This window comes from Bombyx mori, chromosome W (assembly GCF_030269925.1).
Source record: "Bombyx mori chromosome W, ASM3026992v2".
Taxonomy (NCBI): Eukaryota; Metazoa; Arthropoda; class Insecta; order Lepidoptera; family Bombycidae; genus Bombyx; species Bombyx mori.
Window position 1 is genome coordinate 2084606 of NC_085135.1, and position 15365 is coordinate 2099970.

At 49.2% G+C, this 15365-nt stretch overlaps 1 protein-coding gene across 1 annotated transcript; it reads right to left on the bottom strand.

Annotated features, from left to right (window-relative positions):
* Positions 1-3951: 3951 nt before the first annotated feature.
* On the bottom strand, positions 3952-7021 carry LOC119629075 (uncharacterized protein K02A2.6). Its single transcript, XM_062676889.1, has 3 exons — positions 6436-7021; positions 5780-5928; positions 3952-5106 (listed from the first exon to the last, which is right to left on the bottom strand). The coding sequence occupies exons 1-3, from the start codon at positions 7019-7021 to the stop codon at positions 3952-3954; spliced, it is 1890 nt and encodes a 629-aa protein (XP_062532873.1).
* Between the last annotated feature and the right edge of the window lie 8344 nt (positions 7022-15365).

Below are 15365 nucleotides of genomic sequence, written 5' to 3' on the forward strand. Positions count from 1 at the left end.
TTTACCGGGTTTATGTATGCCGATAACGTCCGCTTCTTTCCACACCGCGGGAAAGATACAGTTCGCCATAGCGGCATTGAAAATAGATGCCAACATCACGATGAGTTGGACGGGTAGAAGTTTAATAACGCGGTTAGATATGCCGTCGGAACCGGGAGCCTTGCGAGGACGTAGGTCTTTGATCAAGTCTTTAACTTCCATCGGAGTGACGGGTGGTAACGCATCCGAGGGTGGCAAGGAGGCTCTGCGTTTTACCTCACTGTCTACTAATTCTACATGAACAGGGTCCACGGATTGAGTGCTGGGCGTGCACTGGGTTTGCAATGTATCGGCCAGCAGCTCTGCTTTTTCGTCATCATCAAAGGCCGCGAGTCGGCCTGAGGGGCCTACGAGGGGGGGCATAGTTACTACCGTATCCGATTTGAGAGTACGAGCTAAGCGGTAGTAAGACCTTTGGGAGGGCGCGAGTCCTTCTAAGAAATCAGACCATCTGGCATCTCGGACTTCGGCGATGCGAGACTTTACGTCGCGTTGTAGGGCACGCATTCGAATACGATTTTCCGCGGTAGGATACCTGTCGTAGGCGCGTATCGAGGCGTTCTTAGCTCTAAGGAGTTCCCTAATATCGTCGGACAATTTGAAGCGGTGAAGGAAGTCCTCCGCAACAACTTGTTTCGATAACCTATCTAATGTCGAGGTGATGTGTGACGTTAAGATGTCTATGGCTTCAGCGGTATCCTGAGGAGACGGGGTAGAGTCCGGGTTAAACGGGAGCGATGGTGGATCAGATTCAGCCAGGGTGATACCCAGCGTGTGCCAATCCACCACAGTCCTCGTGACGGGAACGGAATCGGGAGCGCGACCGAGCTTCATAACGACGGGACGGTGGTCTGAATCTAACTCTGAAACTACTTCGATCGAGTGTAAGCGCAGAGTTACGTTTTTTAATAACGCTATGTCGAGTTTATCCGGGTGATGCGCGATATTTAGCGGGTAGTGAGTCGGGGTTAACGGAGCGACGATATCGAAGGCGAGATCATCGACTAACGCGTCAAGCCGCCTGCCATTCGGGGTTGTGGTGTGTGAGTTCCACCTGATGTGTTTACAATTTAGGTCGCCCGCCAGAATGACAGAGCTCCCCATACCGAGCAGCGCCTCGATATCACTGCTTAGAACGATCTTATCTGGTGGAAGATAAACGGACGCGATAACGATCGGCGCGTGTCCCGTCAGTGAGATTCGGCACACTGATGCTTCGATATTAGCGAGCGCGGGAGGATCGAGCGGGACGCAATGCAGGGCTCTTCTATAGTAAATGACGGTACCACCACCACGGGCAGAGAGCCTGTCGTTCCTGACCATGTTATAGTTCGCGATTTTAAGGTCACGGCGCGCGGGCTTAAGTAGGGTCTCCTGCTTTAAAAATATATCAATTTGATGGTCACGCAAAAAGTCAGAAACCTGATCACGTTGATTTGCGAGACCGTAAGCGTTAAAAAATCCTATCGTTACGGATAGGGGCTTTATTCTACTTATATACGCCATTGATTACCGGCGGAGTGAGGGGAGGACGTACGTATTTAATGACGCGTATACGTCGGCGTATTCCTGCACAACGGCGATAAAGTGTTGTGCAGTGGAGGCAGCGCGAATGGCGTCACCCAAAGCGTTAACGCGCTCAAAGTTGATCGACTGAAAGAAGTCGATCGCTAAAGCGAGATTTTCGGACGCGGTCGGAGGGCAAGTCGCGGGAGAGGGACGAGTCGCGGGGGCGGGACGAATCGCGGAGGAGGGAGTTGTAGCCGTGTTCGTGTACGGCAGCGGTTTCGCCCAGGCCGAGACACTGGGCACCGCCGCCGGAACGAACGCTGGCTTAGCCTGCGACGCAGAGGGTGCCGAGGCTTTGATATCTGGGCCGGAAGCTCGGAGGCGGTTTTGGCGGGCGACGCGGCGATTTATTTTCGGGGCTCGGGGGCATCCGCGGTAATTTGCGGGGTGACCCTGTGTTCGACACAGGACGCAGCTAGGCAGTTCCGTCGCGGTTTTTTGATCGCGAGTGCATAGGGCCGTGGCCTGATCGCCTAAACATTTGACGCATCGGGGGCGCGCGTGACAGTTACGGGAAGAGTGCCCATACAATTGACAGTTATGGCACTGGCTAGGAGTGCCTTTTTTATGGGGGGCTTCGACAGCGATACCAGAGAGCCAGAGGCACCCGTCACGTGCGGACGTGCTCATCGACCACTCGATCGCCCGGTCTTTGTTCGCCCGGCTTTTGTTAGCCCGGCCATTGTTCGCGCGGCCTGTGTTCGTGGTACATCTGCCGACTAAGTGCTCTTCCTGGAAGTTTTTATTTGTTTTGTTTCCTTTTGTTGTTTCTGTGTTCGTGGTACATCTGCCGACAAACTGTTTTCCTGGAAGTGTTTAATTGTTCTGTTTCTTTTTGTTATTTCCGTTTTGTTGTGTTTTTTCTTTGTCCTGTAGTAATCGTGCCGCATCGCCACCTGTGTTCAATAGAACCGCTCAGGTCCGAGAAGTTGGGGCCTCGCCGCAAGGCGAGTGTTTTCAAGACCCGGGGCCGCCCCACCTGGGCACTCAGCGATCATGGACGCTGTATTCGCGGAATTCCTCCGACTTCGCCACCCACAGCTCGCCTCAGAGTTTCTGGCCTTCAAGGCCGATCACACCGCGAGCCCTCTCGTGGACTCCGCCGAGCTCGCTGCTCCTGCGTCGCCTGTACCTGCGTGCAAAGCTTCTGCATCGAGCACCGCAGCCTCCGTCGTGCCTGCCGTTCCCGCGTCGCCTATACTGGCGAGTAAAACTGCTGCGTCGTCCGCCGTGGCCACCGTTCCAGCAGCGCGATCATCCGCAGCCTCCGTCGTGCCCTCCAAAACACCTGCTCGTAGGTCACCTGCGCCCGCCTCCTCGTCCTCCGACTCTGACTCGGAGATGGAGGTCGACCTCGCTCCCGCCTCATCGACGGATGGATTCACCCTGGTACAAAAGGGTAAGAAGCGTGCCGCGGAGTCTCGAGCTCCCGCGGCCGCTAAAATTAGCAAAGCCGCGAACGCGTCGCGCCCCCGCCCTCAGACTCCCGTTGCGCCTCCAGCCCGTGCCACTCCGTCGCCGCGTCCGGTGGCACAAAATAAAACCCAGACCCCTCCCCCGGTAATCCTCCAAGAGAAGGCAGCTTGGGATCGAGTTTCCCTGGCCCTTAAGGCCAAAAATATCAACTTCACGAATGCCCGTAACCTCGCGAACGGCATTCAAATTAAGGTTCGAACACCCGACGACCATAGGGCCCTCTCTTCTTACCTCCGTAAGGAGCGTATAAGTTTCCACACGTATACGCTCCAGGAGGAGCGCGAACTCCGTGCCGTCATACGTGGCATCCCTAAAGAGTTGGATGCCAAGCTAGTCAAGGCCGACCTTCTCGAACAAGGCCTACCGGTTAACTCCGTACACCGCATGCACACAGGTCGCGGAAGGGAACCATATAACTGTTGTGTATTACAAATGAAAGTCGGAATTCCAAAGCAGACTGATTTATTTTTGCAACTACCTGCCCTTTTATAATGTGACTTAATATCTATACATAACATTGTCCTCCTCTTAAATTAATGGAATACAAATTCCCGAATGCTGAATAAATGAGAGAACATGGTTGAAACAACGCGTTACATGATATTGCTTACACATGACAGTAAAAACAGGCAATTTCAAAAGTGAGTGTTCACAGGAAACAAATATCGTATGATTATAACTAACATAAAAATACATATACACAAATGATGTTTATACCGCTATTTCCTAACCAAATAATATGCGAACAATAACCCTATAAGGCTCTAAACACAATTTTCATGTTGTTCTTATTCTCGACATTTAGATTACTAGTATACCTGTCATAAATACAAGTATATAATCTTATACACACATATGTAAATATATTTAGTAATTTTGGTCCTTAATTCTCTGAATACACGTTAAAGCAGCTTTACGGCGCTGACGCGATGGTTGCAAGACATTCGGCGCCGGCGAGTGACTAGGAGTCACAGGTTGTGGACTTTCCGGTCCCGTGTCATAGCTGGAGTTGAGCTCCTTTTCTCCGGTCATACACGGACTTTCCCGAACTTCACCCACACTATCATTTACTGATTTTGTCTCGAAATCAGTGTTTAATTTGGACAAAGAATAACGTGATTTTCGACTATTATTACTTATTAAAATCTGGTCGATGTGACGTTTGTGTACCCGCCCGTCATCTGCTGTTACCCTGTATGTCACCGGACCTGAGCGGTTTTTTATTGTTCCTGTGGTCCATTTCTTTTTTCCCTGTGTGAAATCTTGCAATAGGACCGAGTCTCCTTCTGCCGCCTCCCTATATCCGGCTGTGCCTGCATTATAGCTTTCGCTTGCCAGCTGTGCTTCTCGTACTATGGAGCTAGTATTTGGACGCAACAGATCCAGTCTTCCACGCAGGCGACGTCCGAACAAAGCAACTGCTGGTTCGCGCCCTGTAGTGCTGTGCTCAGAATTTCTGTACATAAAGAGAAATTTTGTCAAGGCGGTATTGTCGTCTTCCTTTTCAATTAAAGCCTTTTTCAACACTCTTTTTATGGTTTTTACGGCGTTTTCCGCTGCACCATTGCTAGATGGATGATACGGAGCCACCGGTAAATGTTTTATACCGTTTTTACTTAAATATGTTCTAAATTCGATCGACGAGAAAGGTGGTCCGTTATCAGTTACTACCTTTTTTGCTAAGCCAAATCGAGCAAACAATCGTCTGAGACATGCGATTACTGCCGTGGCTGATGTACAGCTCAATTTTTCCACCTCGATCCATTTTGAATGAGCGTCCACTATAATTAAGTAATATTTGTTATTAAACGGTCCCAAGAAATCAAGATTAAGGCGCGCCCACGGCTCTTCCGGCCATGGCCACGAGTGCAGCGGCACCGATGGTGGTGCAGCGCGCTGAGATCGACAGGCCTGGCACTGAGCACATACACGTTCAATGTCCGCATCGACTGTCTCCCACCATACGTAGTTCCGGCTTAATTGTTTCATCTTAACAATACCCGGATGTCCCTCATGTAACTCCTGTAACACAGTCTCTCGCAATGAAGTTGGAATTATTATTCTGTAACCCCATACAAGACAACCGTGATCAATATGTATGGATTCTCTTCTGTTAAAATAGGGTTTTTCTGCTTGTTCTTTACTGACAGAGGGCCAGCCAAACATGACGTAACCGTAAATTTTGTTTAGTAAAGGATCCTTCGTAACTTCCTTTTTAATTTCTTTAAAATTGAGTGGAAAGCTTTCTTGAACGAAGTTTAGGTAATTATACTCCTTAATATTATTCTTAAAATTAGTATCCAGTGGAAGTCGTGATAGCGCGTCAGCCTGGCAATTATCTGTAGAACTAATAAATTCGATCTCAAAATCATACGCAGCTAGCTTTACAGCAAATCGTTGCAGACGACTCGCGGCGGTTAGAGGTATACCTTTATTCTTTCCAAGAATATAACTCAAAGCCTTATGATCACTTCGTAAAACAAAACGTCTCCCGTACAAATACTGATGGTGTTTAGTAACCCCAAACATTATAGCCAAAGCTTCTTTGTCCAGCTGAGAATAGTTAAGTTCGGCTGGCGCGAGAGTCCGTGAGGCACAGCTGGATATAGGGAGGCGGCAAAGGATAGTGATAATCCTTCAGACGTGGGTTTATTGTGATTTTATAGTCGCCGCAAATACGAATATCGCCATTTGCCTTAACGACTGGTACGATAGGCGTGCCGTAATCAGACCTATCTACTTTGTAAATAACTCCCTCACTTTGTAAACGATCAAGTTCTCGCTCAACGCGTTCGCGCAACGCCAGTGGCAGCGCCCGCGCCTTTACAAATATTGGCGTCTTTTCTTTTAAATGTAATTTTATGCGTGATTTACATGTTCCTAAACCTCCAGCAAACACTTCTGGAAATTCGTTTCGTAAAGCCTCCACCGTCGAGGTCGTCTCAGAAATCGAATGACATTTTAGAAAACTTAATTTTAATATTTTAATCCAAATTCGGCCTAGCAGTGGCGGGCCGCCGTTTTTAATTACATATAGTTTTAATTTGGCGGACTCACGACCACAAGATACGTCTACCATTATATAACCGATAGTCTCAATTACATCGCCTGTATATGAACTAAAATTCAAAATTTCGCTTTGTATAGGAATACACATAAAATGCTTTTCATAAAAAGCTTTAGATATGGCCGAAATTTTACAACCCGTATTAATCTCAAATTTACATGGAACATTTTTGAACAAAAATTTTCACGTAATATCACCTTCACCCTCGCTACTGATCAGGTCCTTTAAGTTATAAAAACTATTATCACTAGAATCACAGTCACTATGGTTTAAATAGTACTGACCTCGGTTTTTTTCAATCTTTTGGTTACCTTTACGGTTCCGACACATTGATTTTAGGTGTCCCTTCTCGCCACATGAGTCACAGGTGTAGTGCTTGTACCGACACCGACCCTCCGCATGGCCCAGCTTGCCGCAGCGTCTGCAGGCGCAGCGAGCCTCCGCGCGCGCTCCGCCGACCCGATGCATGCCTTCGCTCTCGGACGCAGCCTGTGAGCTGCCCCCAGTGCCCCCAGCCGCCATCGCATGTCGATCCGCTGCTTCCAGTGCTGATGCCAACTCAACAGCGCGCTTGTAATCTATATCTTTTTCAGCAAACAGCCTTGATCGCATCTCCTCACTATATAATCCTGATACGAATTGATCGCGTAGATTAATTTCTAATGTGATGCCGAAATTGCAAGTTTTAGCCAAATGTTTCAAACTTTGTAGGTAGGAACGAATGCTTTCGTTATTTTGCTGCTTTCTTTGCCTGAAGATATGACGTTCTGCTATTTCCGATCTTTCAGGTTCTAGATGATCTTTGACTAATTTTACGAGTATGTCGAAATCCTTTTCTTCTGGTAAGTCCGGAGCACACAAGTCACACATTAAGTCATACATAGCACTCAGACCCAACTAAGGTTACGAGCGTTGCAACGTGAAGTCTCTGTTCAATGTCGTTGAGTTCCATGAATTGTTTTACACGACGAATGTATGTGTCCCAATTTTGAGATCCCATATCAAAACTTTCAACTTTCCCAATCGGCATTATTACAATTTAAGAGAAAACACGCGTCGAAAATGTTTTTAAATGATTATCCTCGTCGCCAGTTGTTGTGTATTACAAATGAAAGTCGGAATTCCAAAGCAGACTGATTTATTTTTGCAACTACCTGCCCTTTTATAATGTGACTTAATATCTATACATAACAATAACATGGTTCTCGTCGCCCTCCAGCCTACCCCCGAGGGTAAGCAAATATTCAACATCCGAACGGTCTGTAGCCTTTCCGGAATCGCCGTCGAAACCCCACACAAGAAAGGCACACCTAGCCAGTGCCATAACTGCCAATTATACGGGCATTCTTCCCGTAACTGTCACGCGCGCCCCCGATGCGTCAAGTGTTTAGGAGATCACGCCACGGCCCTCTGCACTCGCGATCAAAAAACCGCGACGGAACCGCCTAGCTGCGTCCTGTGTCGTACACAGGGTCACCCCGCAAATTACCGCGGATGCCCCCGAGCCCCGAAAATAAATCGCCGCGTCGCCCGCCAAAACCGCCTCCGAGCTTCCGGCCCAGACATCAAAGCCTCGGCACCCTCTGTGTCGCAGGCTAAGCCAGCGTTCGTTCCGGCGCCGGTGCCCAGTGTCTCGGCTTGGGCGAAACCGCTGCCGTACACGAACACGGTTACAACTCCCTCCTCCGCGATTCGTCCCGCCCCCGCAACTCGTCCCTCTCACGCGACTTGCCCTCCGACCGCGTCCGACAATCTCGCTTTAGCGATCGACTTCTTTCAGTCGATCAACTTTGAGCGTGTTAACGCTTTGGGCGACGCCATTCGCGCTGCCTCCACTGCACAACACTTTATCGCCGTTGTGCAAGAATACGCCGACGTATACGCGTCATTAAATACGTACGTCCTCCCCTCACTCCGCCGGTAATCAATGGCGTATATAAGTAGAATAAAGCCCCTATCCGTAACGATAGGATTTTTTAACGCTTACGGTCTCGCAAATCAACGTGATCAGGTTTCTGACTTTTTGCGTGACCATCAAATTGATATCTTTTTAGTGCAGGAGACCCTACTTAAGCCCGCGCGCCGTGACCCTAAAATCGCGAACTATAACATGGTCAGGAACGACAGGCTCTCTGCTCGTGGTGGTGGTACCGTCATTTACTATAGAAGAGCCCTGCATTGCGTCCCGCTCGATCCTCCCGCGCTCGCTAATATCGAAGCATCAGTGTGCCGAATCTCACTGACGGGACACGCGCCGATCGTTATCGCGTCCGTTTATCTTCCACCGGATAAGATCGTTCTAAGCAGTGATATCGAGGCGCTGCTCGGCATGGGGAGCTCTGTCATTCTGGCGGGCAACCTAAATTGTAAACACATCAGGTGGAACTCACACACCACAACCCCGAATGGCAGGCGGCTTGACGCGTTAGTCGATGATCTCGCCTTCGATATCGTCGCTCCGCTAACACCGACTCACTACCCGCTAAATATCGCGCATCGCCCGGATATACTCGACATAGCGTTATTAAAAAACGTAACTCTGAGCTTACACTCGATCGAAGTAGTTTCAGAGTTAGATTCAGACCACCGTCCCGTCGTTATGAAGCTCGGTCGCGCTCCCGACTCCGTTCCCGTCACGAGGACTGTGGTGGATTGGCACACGCTGGGCATCAGCCTGGCTGAATCTGATCCACCATCGCTCCCGTTTAACCCGGACTCTACCCCGTCTCCTCAGGATACCGCTGAAGCCATAGACATCTTAACGTCACACATCACCTCAACATTAGATAGATCATCGAAACAAGTTGTAGCGGAGGACTTCCTTCACCGCTTCAAATTGTCCGATGATATTAGGGAACTCCTTAGAGCTAAGAACGCCTCGATACGCGCCTACGACAGGTATCCTACCGCGGAAAATCGTATTCGAATGCGTGCCCTACAACGCGACGTAAAGTCTCGCATCGCCGAAGTCCGAGATGCCAGATGGTCTGATTTCTTAGAAGGACTCGCGCCCTCCCAAAGGTCTTACTACCGCTTAGCTCGTACTCTCAAATCGGATACGGTAGTAACTATGCCCCCCCTCGTAGGCCCCTCAGGCCGATTCGCGGCGTTTGATGATGGCGAAAAAGCAGAGTTGCTGGCCGATACATTGCAAACCCAGTGCACGCCCAGCACTCAATCCGTGGACCCTGTTCATGTAGAATTAGTAGACAGTGAGGTAGAACGCAGGGTCTCCTTGCCACCCTCGGATGCGTTACCACCCGTCACCCCGATGGAAGTTAAAGACTTGATCAAAGACCTACGTCCTCGCAAGGCTCCCGGTTCCGACGGTATATCCAACCGCGTTATTAAACTTCTACCCGTCCAACTCATCGTGATGTTGGCATCTATTTTCAATGCCGCTATGGCGAACTGTATCTTTCCCGCGGTGTGGAAAGAAGCGGACGTTATCGGCATACATAAACCCGGTAAACCTAAAAATCATCCGACGAGCTACCGCCCGATTAGCCTCCTCATGTCTCTAGGCAAACTGTATGAGCGTCTGCTCTACAAACGCCTCAGAGACTTCGTCTCATCCAAGGGCATTCTCATCGATGAACAATTCGGATTCCGTACAAATCACTCATGCGTTCAACAGGTGCACCGCCTCACGGAGCACATTCTTGTGGGGCTTAATCGACCAAAACCGTTATACACGGGAGCTCTCTTCTTCGACGTCGCAAAAGCGTTCGACAAAGTCTGGCACAACGGTTTGATTTTCAAACTATTCAACATGGGTGTGCCGGATAGTCTCGTGCTCATCATACGGGACTTCTTGTCGAACCGCTCTTTTCGATATCGAGTCGAGGGAACCCGCTCCTCCCCACGACCTCTCACAGCTGGAGTCCCGCAAGGCTCTGTCCTCTCACCCCTCCTATTTAGCTTATTCGTCAACGATATTCCCCGGTCGCCGCCGACCCATTTAGCTTTATTCGCCGACGACACGACTGTTTACTATTCCAGTAGAAACAAGTCCCTAATCGCGAAGAAGCTTCAGAGCGCAGCCCTAGCCCTAGGACAGTGGTTCCGAAAATGGCGCATAGACATCAACCCAGCGAAAAGTACTGCGGTGCTATTTCAGAGGGGAAGCTCCACACGGATTTCCTCCCGTATTAGGAGGAGGAATCTCACACCCCCGATTACTCTCTTTAGTCAATCCATACCCTGGGCCAGGAAGGTCAAGTACCTGGGCGTTACCCTGGATGCATCGATGACATTCCGCCCGCATATAAAATCAGTCCGTGACCGTGCCGCGTTTATTCTCGGTAGACTCTACCCCATGATCTGTAAGCGGAGTAAAATGTCCCTTCGGAACAAGGTGACACTTTACAAAACTTGCATAAGGCCCGTCATGACTTACGCGAGTGTGGTGTTCGCTCACGCGGCCCGCACACACATAGACACCCTTCAATCTCTACAATCCCGCTTTTGCAGGTTAGCCGTTGGAGCTCCGTGGTTCGTGAGGAACGTTGACCTACACGACGACCTGGGCCTCGAATCTATACAGAAATACATGAAGTCAGCGTCGGAACGGTACTTCGATAAGGCTATGCGTCATGATAATCGCCTTATCGTAGCCGCCGCTGACTACTCCCCGAATCCTGATCATGCAGGAGCCAGTCACCGTCGACGCCCTAGACACGTCCTTACGGATCCATCAGATCAAATAACCTTTGCACTAGACGCCTTCAGCTCTAGGAGCAGGCTTAGGGACCTCGGTAACCGTACTCGTCGAACTCGACAAAGAGTTCGCCGTGCAACCTAACCCATGAATCAGCTCGCTGAGTTTCTCGCCGGATCTTCTCAGCGGGTCGCGATTCCGACCCGGTAGTAGATTCATTCGCGAAGCAGCTACTCTTGAGTTGTTAGGTCTCCTTCGGAGGCGCTCGGGCAGCTGTTAGCAAATCCCACCCCTCCTGGCTGAGCCTTTGCTCGCCCACCTGTCCTGGTGAAACTGGAAAGGCCTCCGGGCCACCAGTAATCATTCAATCATAAAAAAAAAAAAAAAAAAAACCAGAGAGCCTACAGACGGTCTGTGTGTTAAAGATTTTCTTACCCTCGGGGGTAGGCTGGAGAGCGACTAGAACCATATTATATGGCTCCCTACCGCGACCGGTGTGCATACGGTGCACAGAATTCACTGGTAGGCCTTGTTCTAACAGGTCGACTTTTACGAGCTCTACATCTAACTCTTTAGGGATTCCGCGTATTACAACGCGGAGTTCGCGCTCCTCCTGAAGCGTATAAGTGTGGAAGCTTATACGCTCCTTACGGAGGTAAGAGGTGAGGGCCCTATGGTCATCAGATGAATGCACCTTTATTTGGATGCCGTACGCGAGGTTACGGGCATTCGTGAAATTGATATTTTTGCCTTAAGGGCCAGAGAAACTCGATCCCAAGCTGCCTTCTCTTGAAGGATTACCGGAGGAGGGGACTGGGTTTTATTTTGTGCCACCGGACGCGGCGACGGACTGGCACGGGCTGGAGGCGCAACGGGAGTCTGGGGGCGGGGGCGCGACGCGTTCGCGGCTTTGCTAATTTTAGCGGCCGCGGGAGCTCGAGACTCCGCGGCACGCTTCTTACCCTTTTGTACCAGGGTAAATCCATCCGTCGATGAGGCGGGCGCGAGGTCGACCTCCATCTCCGAGTCAGAGTCGGAGGACGAGGAGGCGGGCGCAGGTGACCTACGAGCAGGTGTTTTGGAGGGCGCGACGGAGGCCGCGGATGATCGCACAGCTGGAACGGTGGCCACGGCGGACGACGCAGCAGTTTTACTCGCCAGTATAGGCGACGCGGGAACGGCAGGCACGACGGAGGCTGCGGTGCTCGATGTAGAAGCTTTGCACGCAGGTACAGGCGACGCAGGAGCAGCGAGCACGGCGGAGTTTTCGAGAGAGCTCGCAGTGTGATTGGCCTTGAAAGCCAGAAACTCTGAGGCGAGCTGTGGATGACGAAGTCGGAGGAATTCCGCGAATACAGCGTCCATGATCGCTGAGTGCCCAGGTGGGGCGGCCCTGGGTCTTGAAAACACTCGCCTTGCGGCGAGGCCCCAACTTCTCGGACCTGAGCGGTTCTATTGAACACAGGTGGCGATGCGGCGCGATTACTACAGGACAAAGAAAAAACACAACAAAACGGAAATAACCAAAAGAAACAAAACAATTAAACTTTTTTTTTTGGGGGTAGGTGTCAAAAGTGAAACAAGTGCTTTAAGTTTGAAAATTAAAATTAATTCATTTTATTTACATTATAAAGATTTTGTGATCCTTTTGTGTGTCATTAAGTATATATATGCATTTTGGCAATATTTACATGATTTAAGCCAATAAAAATACCACCTGCCAGCACCCCTTGAAACAGAAACATAACTATGTCGCAATTATCTGCGATTGAGGTTGCTCAAAGAAACTTGGAAGAGTGCTTCACGAAAAGAATGGCCGATCTTTTTTTTTTTTTTTTTATTGCTTAGCTGTTTGGACGAGCTCACAGCCCACCTGATGTTAAGTGGTTACTGGAGCCCATAGACATCTACAACGTAAATGCGCCACACACCTTGAGATATAGTTCTAAGGTCTCAGTATAGTCACAACGGCTGCCCCACCCTTCAAACCGAAACGCATTACTGCTTCACGGCAGAAATAGGCGGGGCGGTGGTACCTACCCGTGCGGACTCACAAGAGGTCCTACCACCAGTAAAAATCTTGAGGCACGGCTTCATGCTGGAGGGCCTGCGAAGGATACAGTCTCCAAGGTTGCGGAGGAATTCCGAACATTCCGGGAACTTATATTCTCTATGTTGAAACTTCTTCGACAGCAGATTGGTGAGTGCACTCGACTGGTTGATGCGATCGAGACCAGACATCGTCGAAAAAACCTCATCTTTCTGGGAGTCCCTGAAGTTCAAAACGAAGACTGCACCGCTGCCATCTTGGATATTTTGCATAAAAAAATGCTTCTGAATACCTCTGCTGCTGACTTCAATGTGTGTCACCGTATAGGAGCTACTAATAAGGATCATCACCGCCCAATCCTGGTCAGATTGAAATGCCTAGATACACGGATGTCGATTTGGAGGACGAAGTCCAAACTTAAAGGTTCTCCTGTGTCCATCAAGGAATTCCTTACAAAATCTCGACAGGCGGTGTTCGGCAAGAGCCGTCAGTATTTTGGTGTGCGTCAATGTTGGACGCAAGACGGGGTCATTATTATCAAGGCTGCGGATGGAAATCGTCACAGATTGACCACTATGGATGAGTTTAGCGACCTCGCAGTTAAATATCCTATTGTGGATGGTAAGCCAACATCAGCTAAGGGCAGCGTCTGTAAGGCGGCACCGGCTATCACTGTGAACTCGAAATTGCGGAAGACCTAGTGGCCTGTGTTTGTGTTTTTGTTTTTTTTTTCACTTTAATTACTTAAGATTAATCGACTTTCACTAATATATTTAGTCTTATGACTTCACAACGTATGTATATCATTATTTTCATTTCACAATTTATGATTTGATGATTTAAATGTTTATCATTGGATTTATTATTTTTCACTTTTACTTTTATTCACGTATTGTTGATGTTGATATGTTTCGTGGGTAGATTAGTGGCATCACGGAGTATAATATTGTCATTGGCAAATGTTAATGTGTTTGTGGGTAGTCTTGTTAAAATAATTAATTCTGTAAATTTGACACTTGACAGACTGTTTTAATAGACTGCGTTCACAGATAAAATTTGCCTTTTAGTTTACTTTTTTGAAGTTTTAATCAGAATATTGTTGTGGAGATTTGTTCTTCATTATTCTAATTAATTGTTTTTTTTTATTGTAAATTATGGCCTTTATTATGTTTTTCGTTATTAATATTCTTTATTTTCTGTTTCTGTTTTATAAGGTATTGTAATTATTTTTTTTTGTTTTGTTTCATCATCCTGTGTATATCAGCTGGCGGGTGGTGCAGAGACATTGCGCGTGCATTACTTTTAAACTTAATCCTTATTTTTATTTTATGGTAGTATAGTTATATTTATTTTAGTTTATTTTATATATGACGGAGTAGGGACGTCCGCATTGTTTGTAAAAAGTGTGACGTCAGCACCGCCGACGTCGCGGTCATTACTTTCTTGACGAATGACTCATGTTTGGGTTTCCGAAACAAAACTTCACGAGAACTTCACGAAAACTTCGTATATTGCACGAGAAGCATAACAACGTTACAGAGATATCCGTCATTCCGATAGAGGCACCCGTCACGTGCGGACGTGCTCATCGTCCACTCGATCGCCCGGTCTTTGTTCGCCCGGCTTTTGTTAGCCCGGCCATTGTTCGCGCGGCCTGTGTTCGTGATACATCTGCCGACCAAGTGTGTTTCCTGGAAGCTTTTATTTGTTTTGTTTTAGTTATTTTTGTGTTCGTGGAACATTTGCCGACAAAGTGTTTTCCTGCAAGTATTTATTTGTTTTGCTTCTTTTTGTAATTTCTGTTTTGTTGTGCTTTTTCTTTGTCCTGTAGTAATCGCGCCGCATTGCCACCTGTGTTCAATAGAACCGCTCAGGTCCGAGAAGTTGGGGCCTCGCCGCAAGGCGAGTGTTTTCAAGACCCGGGGCCGCCCCACCTGGGTACTCAGCGATCATGGACGCTGTATTCGTGGAATTCCTCCGACTTCGTCACCCACAGCTCGCCTCAGAGTTTCTGGCTTTCAAGGCCAATCACACTGCGAGCTCTCTCGAAGACTCCGCCGTGCTCGCTGCTCCTGCGTCGCCTGTACCTGCGTGCAAAGCGTCTACATCGAGCACCGCAGCCTCCGTCGTGCCTGCCGTTCCCGCGTCGCCTATACTGGCGAGTAAAACTACTGCGTCGTCCGCCGTGGCCACCGTTCCAGCAGCGCGATCATCCGCGGTCTCCGTCGCGCCCTCCAAAACTCCTGCTTGTAGGTCACCTGCGCCCGCCTCCTCGTCCTCCGACTCTGACTCGGAGATGGAGGTCGACCTCGCCCCCGCCTCATCGACGGATGGATTCACCGTGGTACAAAAGGGTAAGAAGCGTGCCGCGGAGTCTCGAGCTCTCGCGGCCGCTAAAATTAGCAAAGCCGCGAACGCGTCGCGCCCCCGCCCTCAGACTCCCGTTGCGCCTCCAGCCCGTGCCACTCCGTCGCCGCGACCGGTGGCGCAATCTAAAACTCAGA

What these genes read in the sequence shown, in the direction of transcription:
- LOC119629075 (XM_062676889.1), bottom strand. Translation starts at nt 7,021, where the DNA reads ATGTGTGACTTGTGTGCTCCGGACTTACCAGAAGAAAAGGATTTCGAC. An exon ending in AAAGATTGAAAAAAACCGAG is followed by an intron (nt 5,929 to 6,435) that starts GTCAGTACTATT and finishes TACATTTAAAAG; the next exon opens with AAAAGACGCCAATATTTGTA. An exon ending in CTATCGTACCAGTCGTTAAG is followed by an intron (nt 5,107 to 5,779) that starts GCAAATGGCGAT and finishes ACTGTGTTACAG; the next exon opens with GAGTTACATGAGGGACATCC.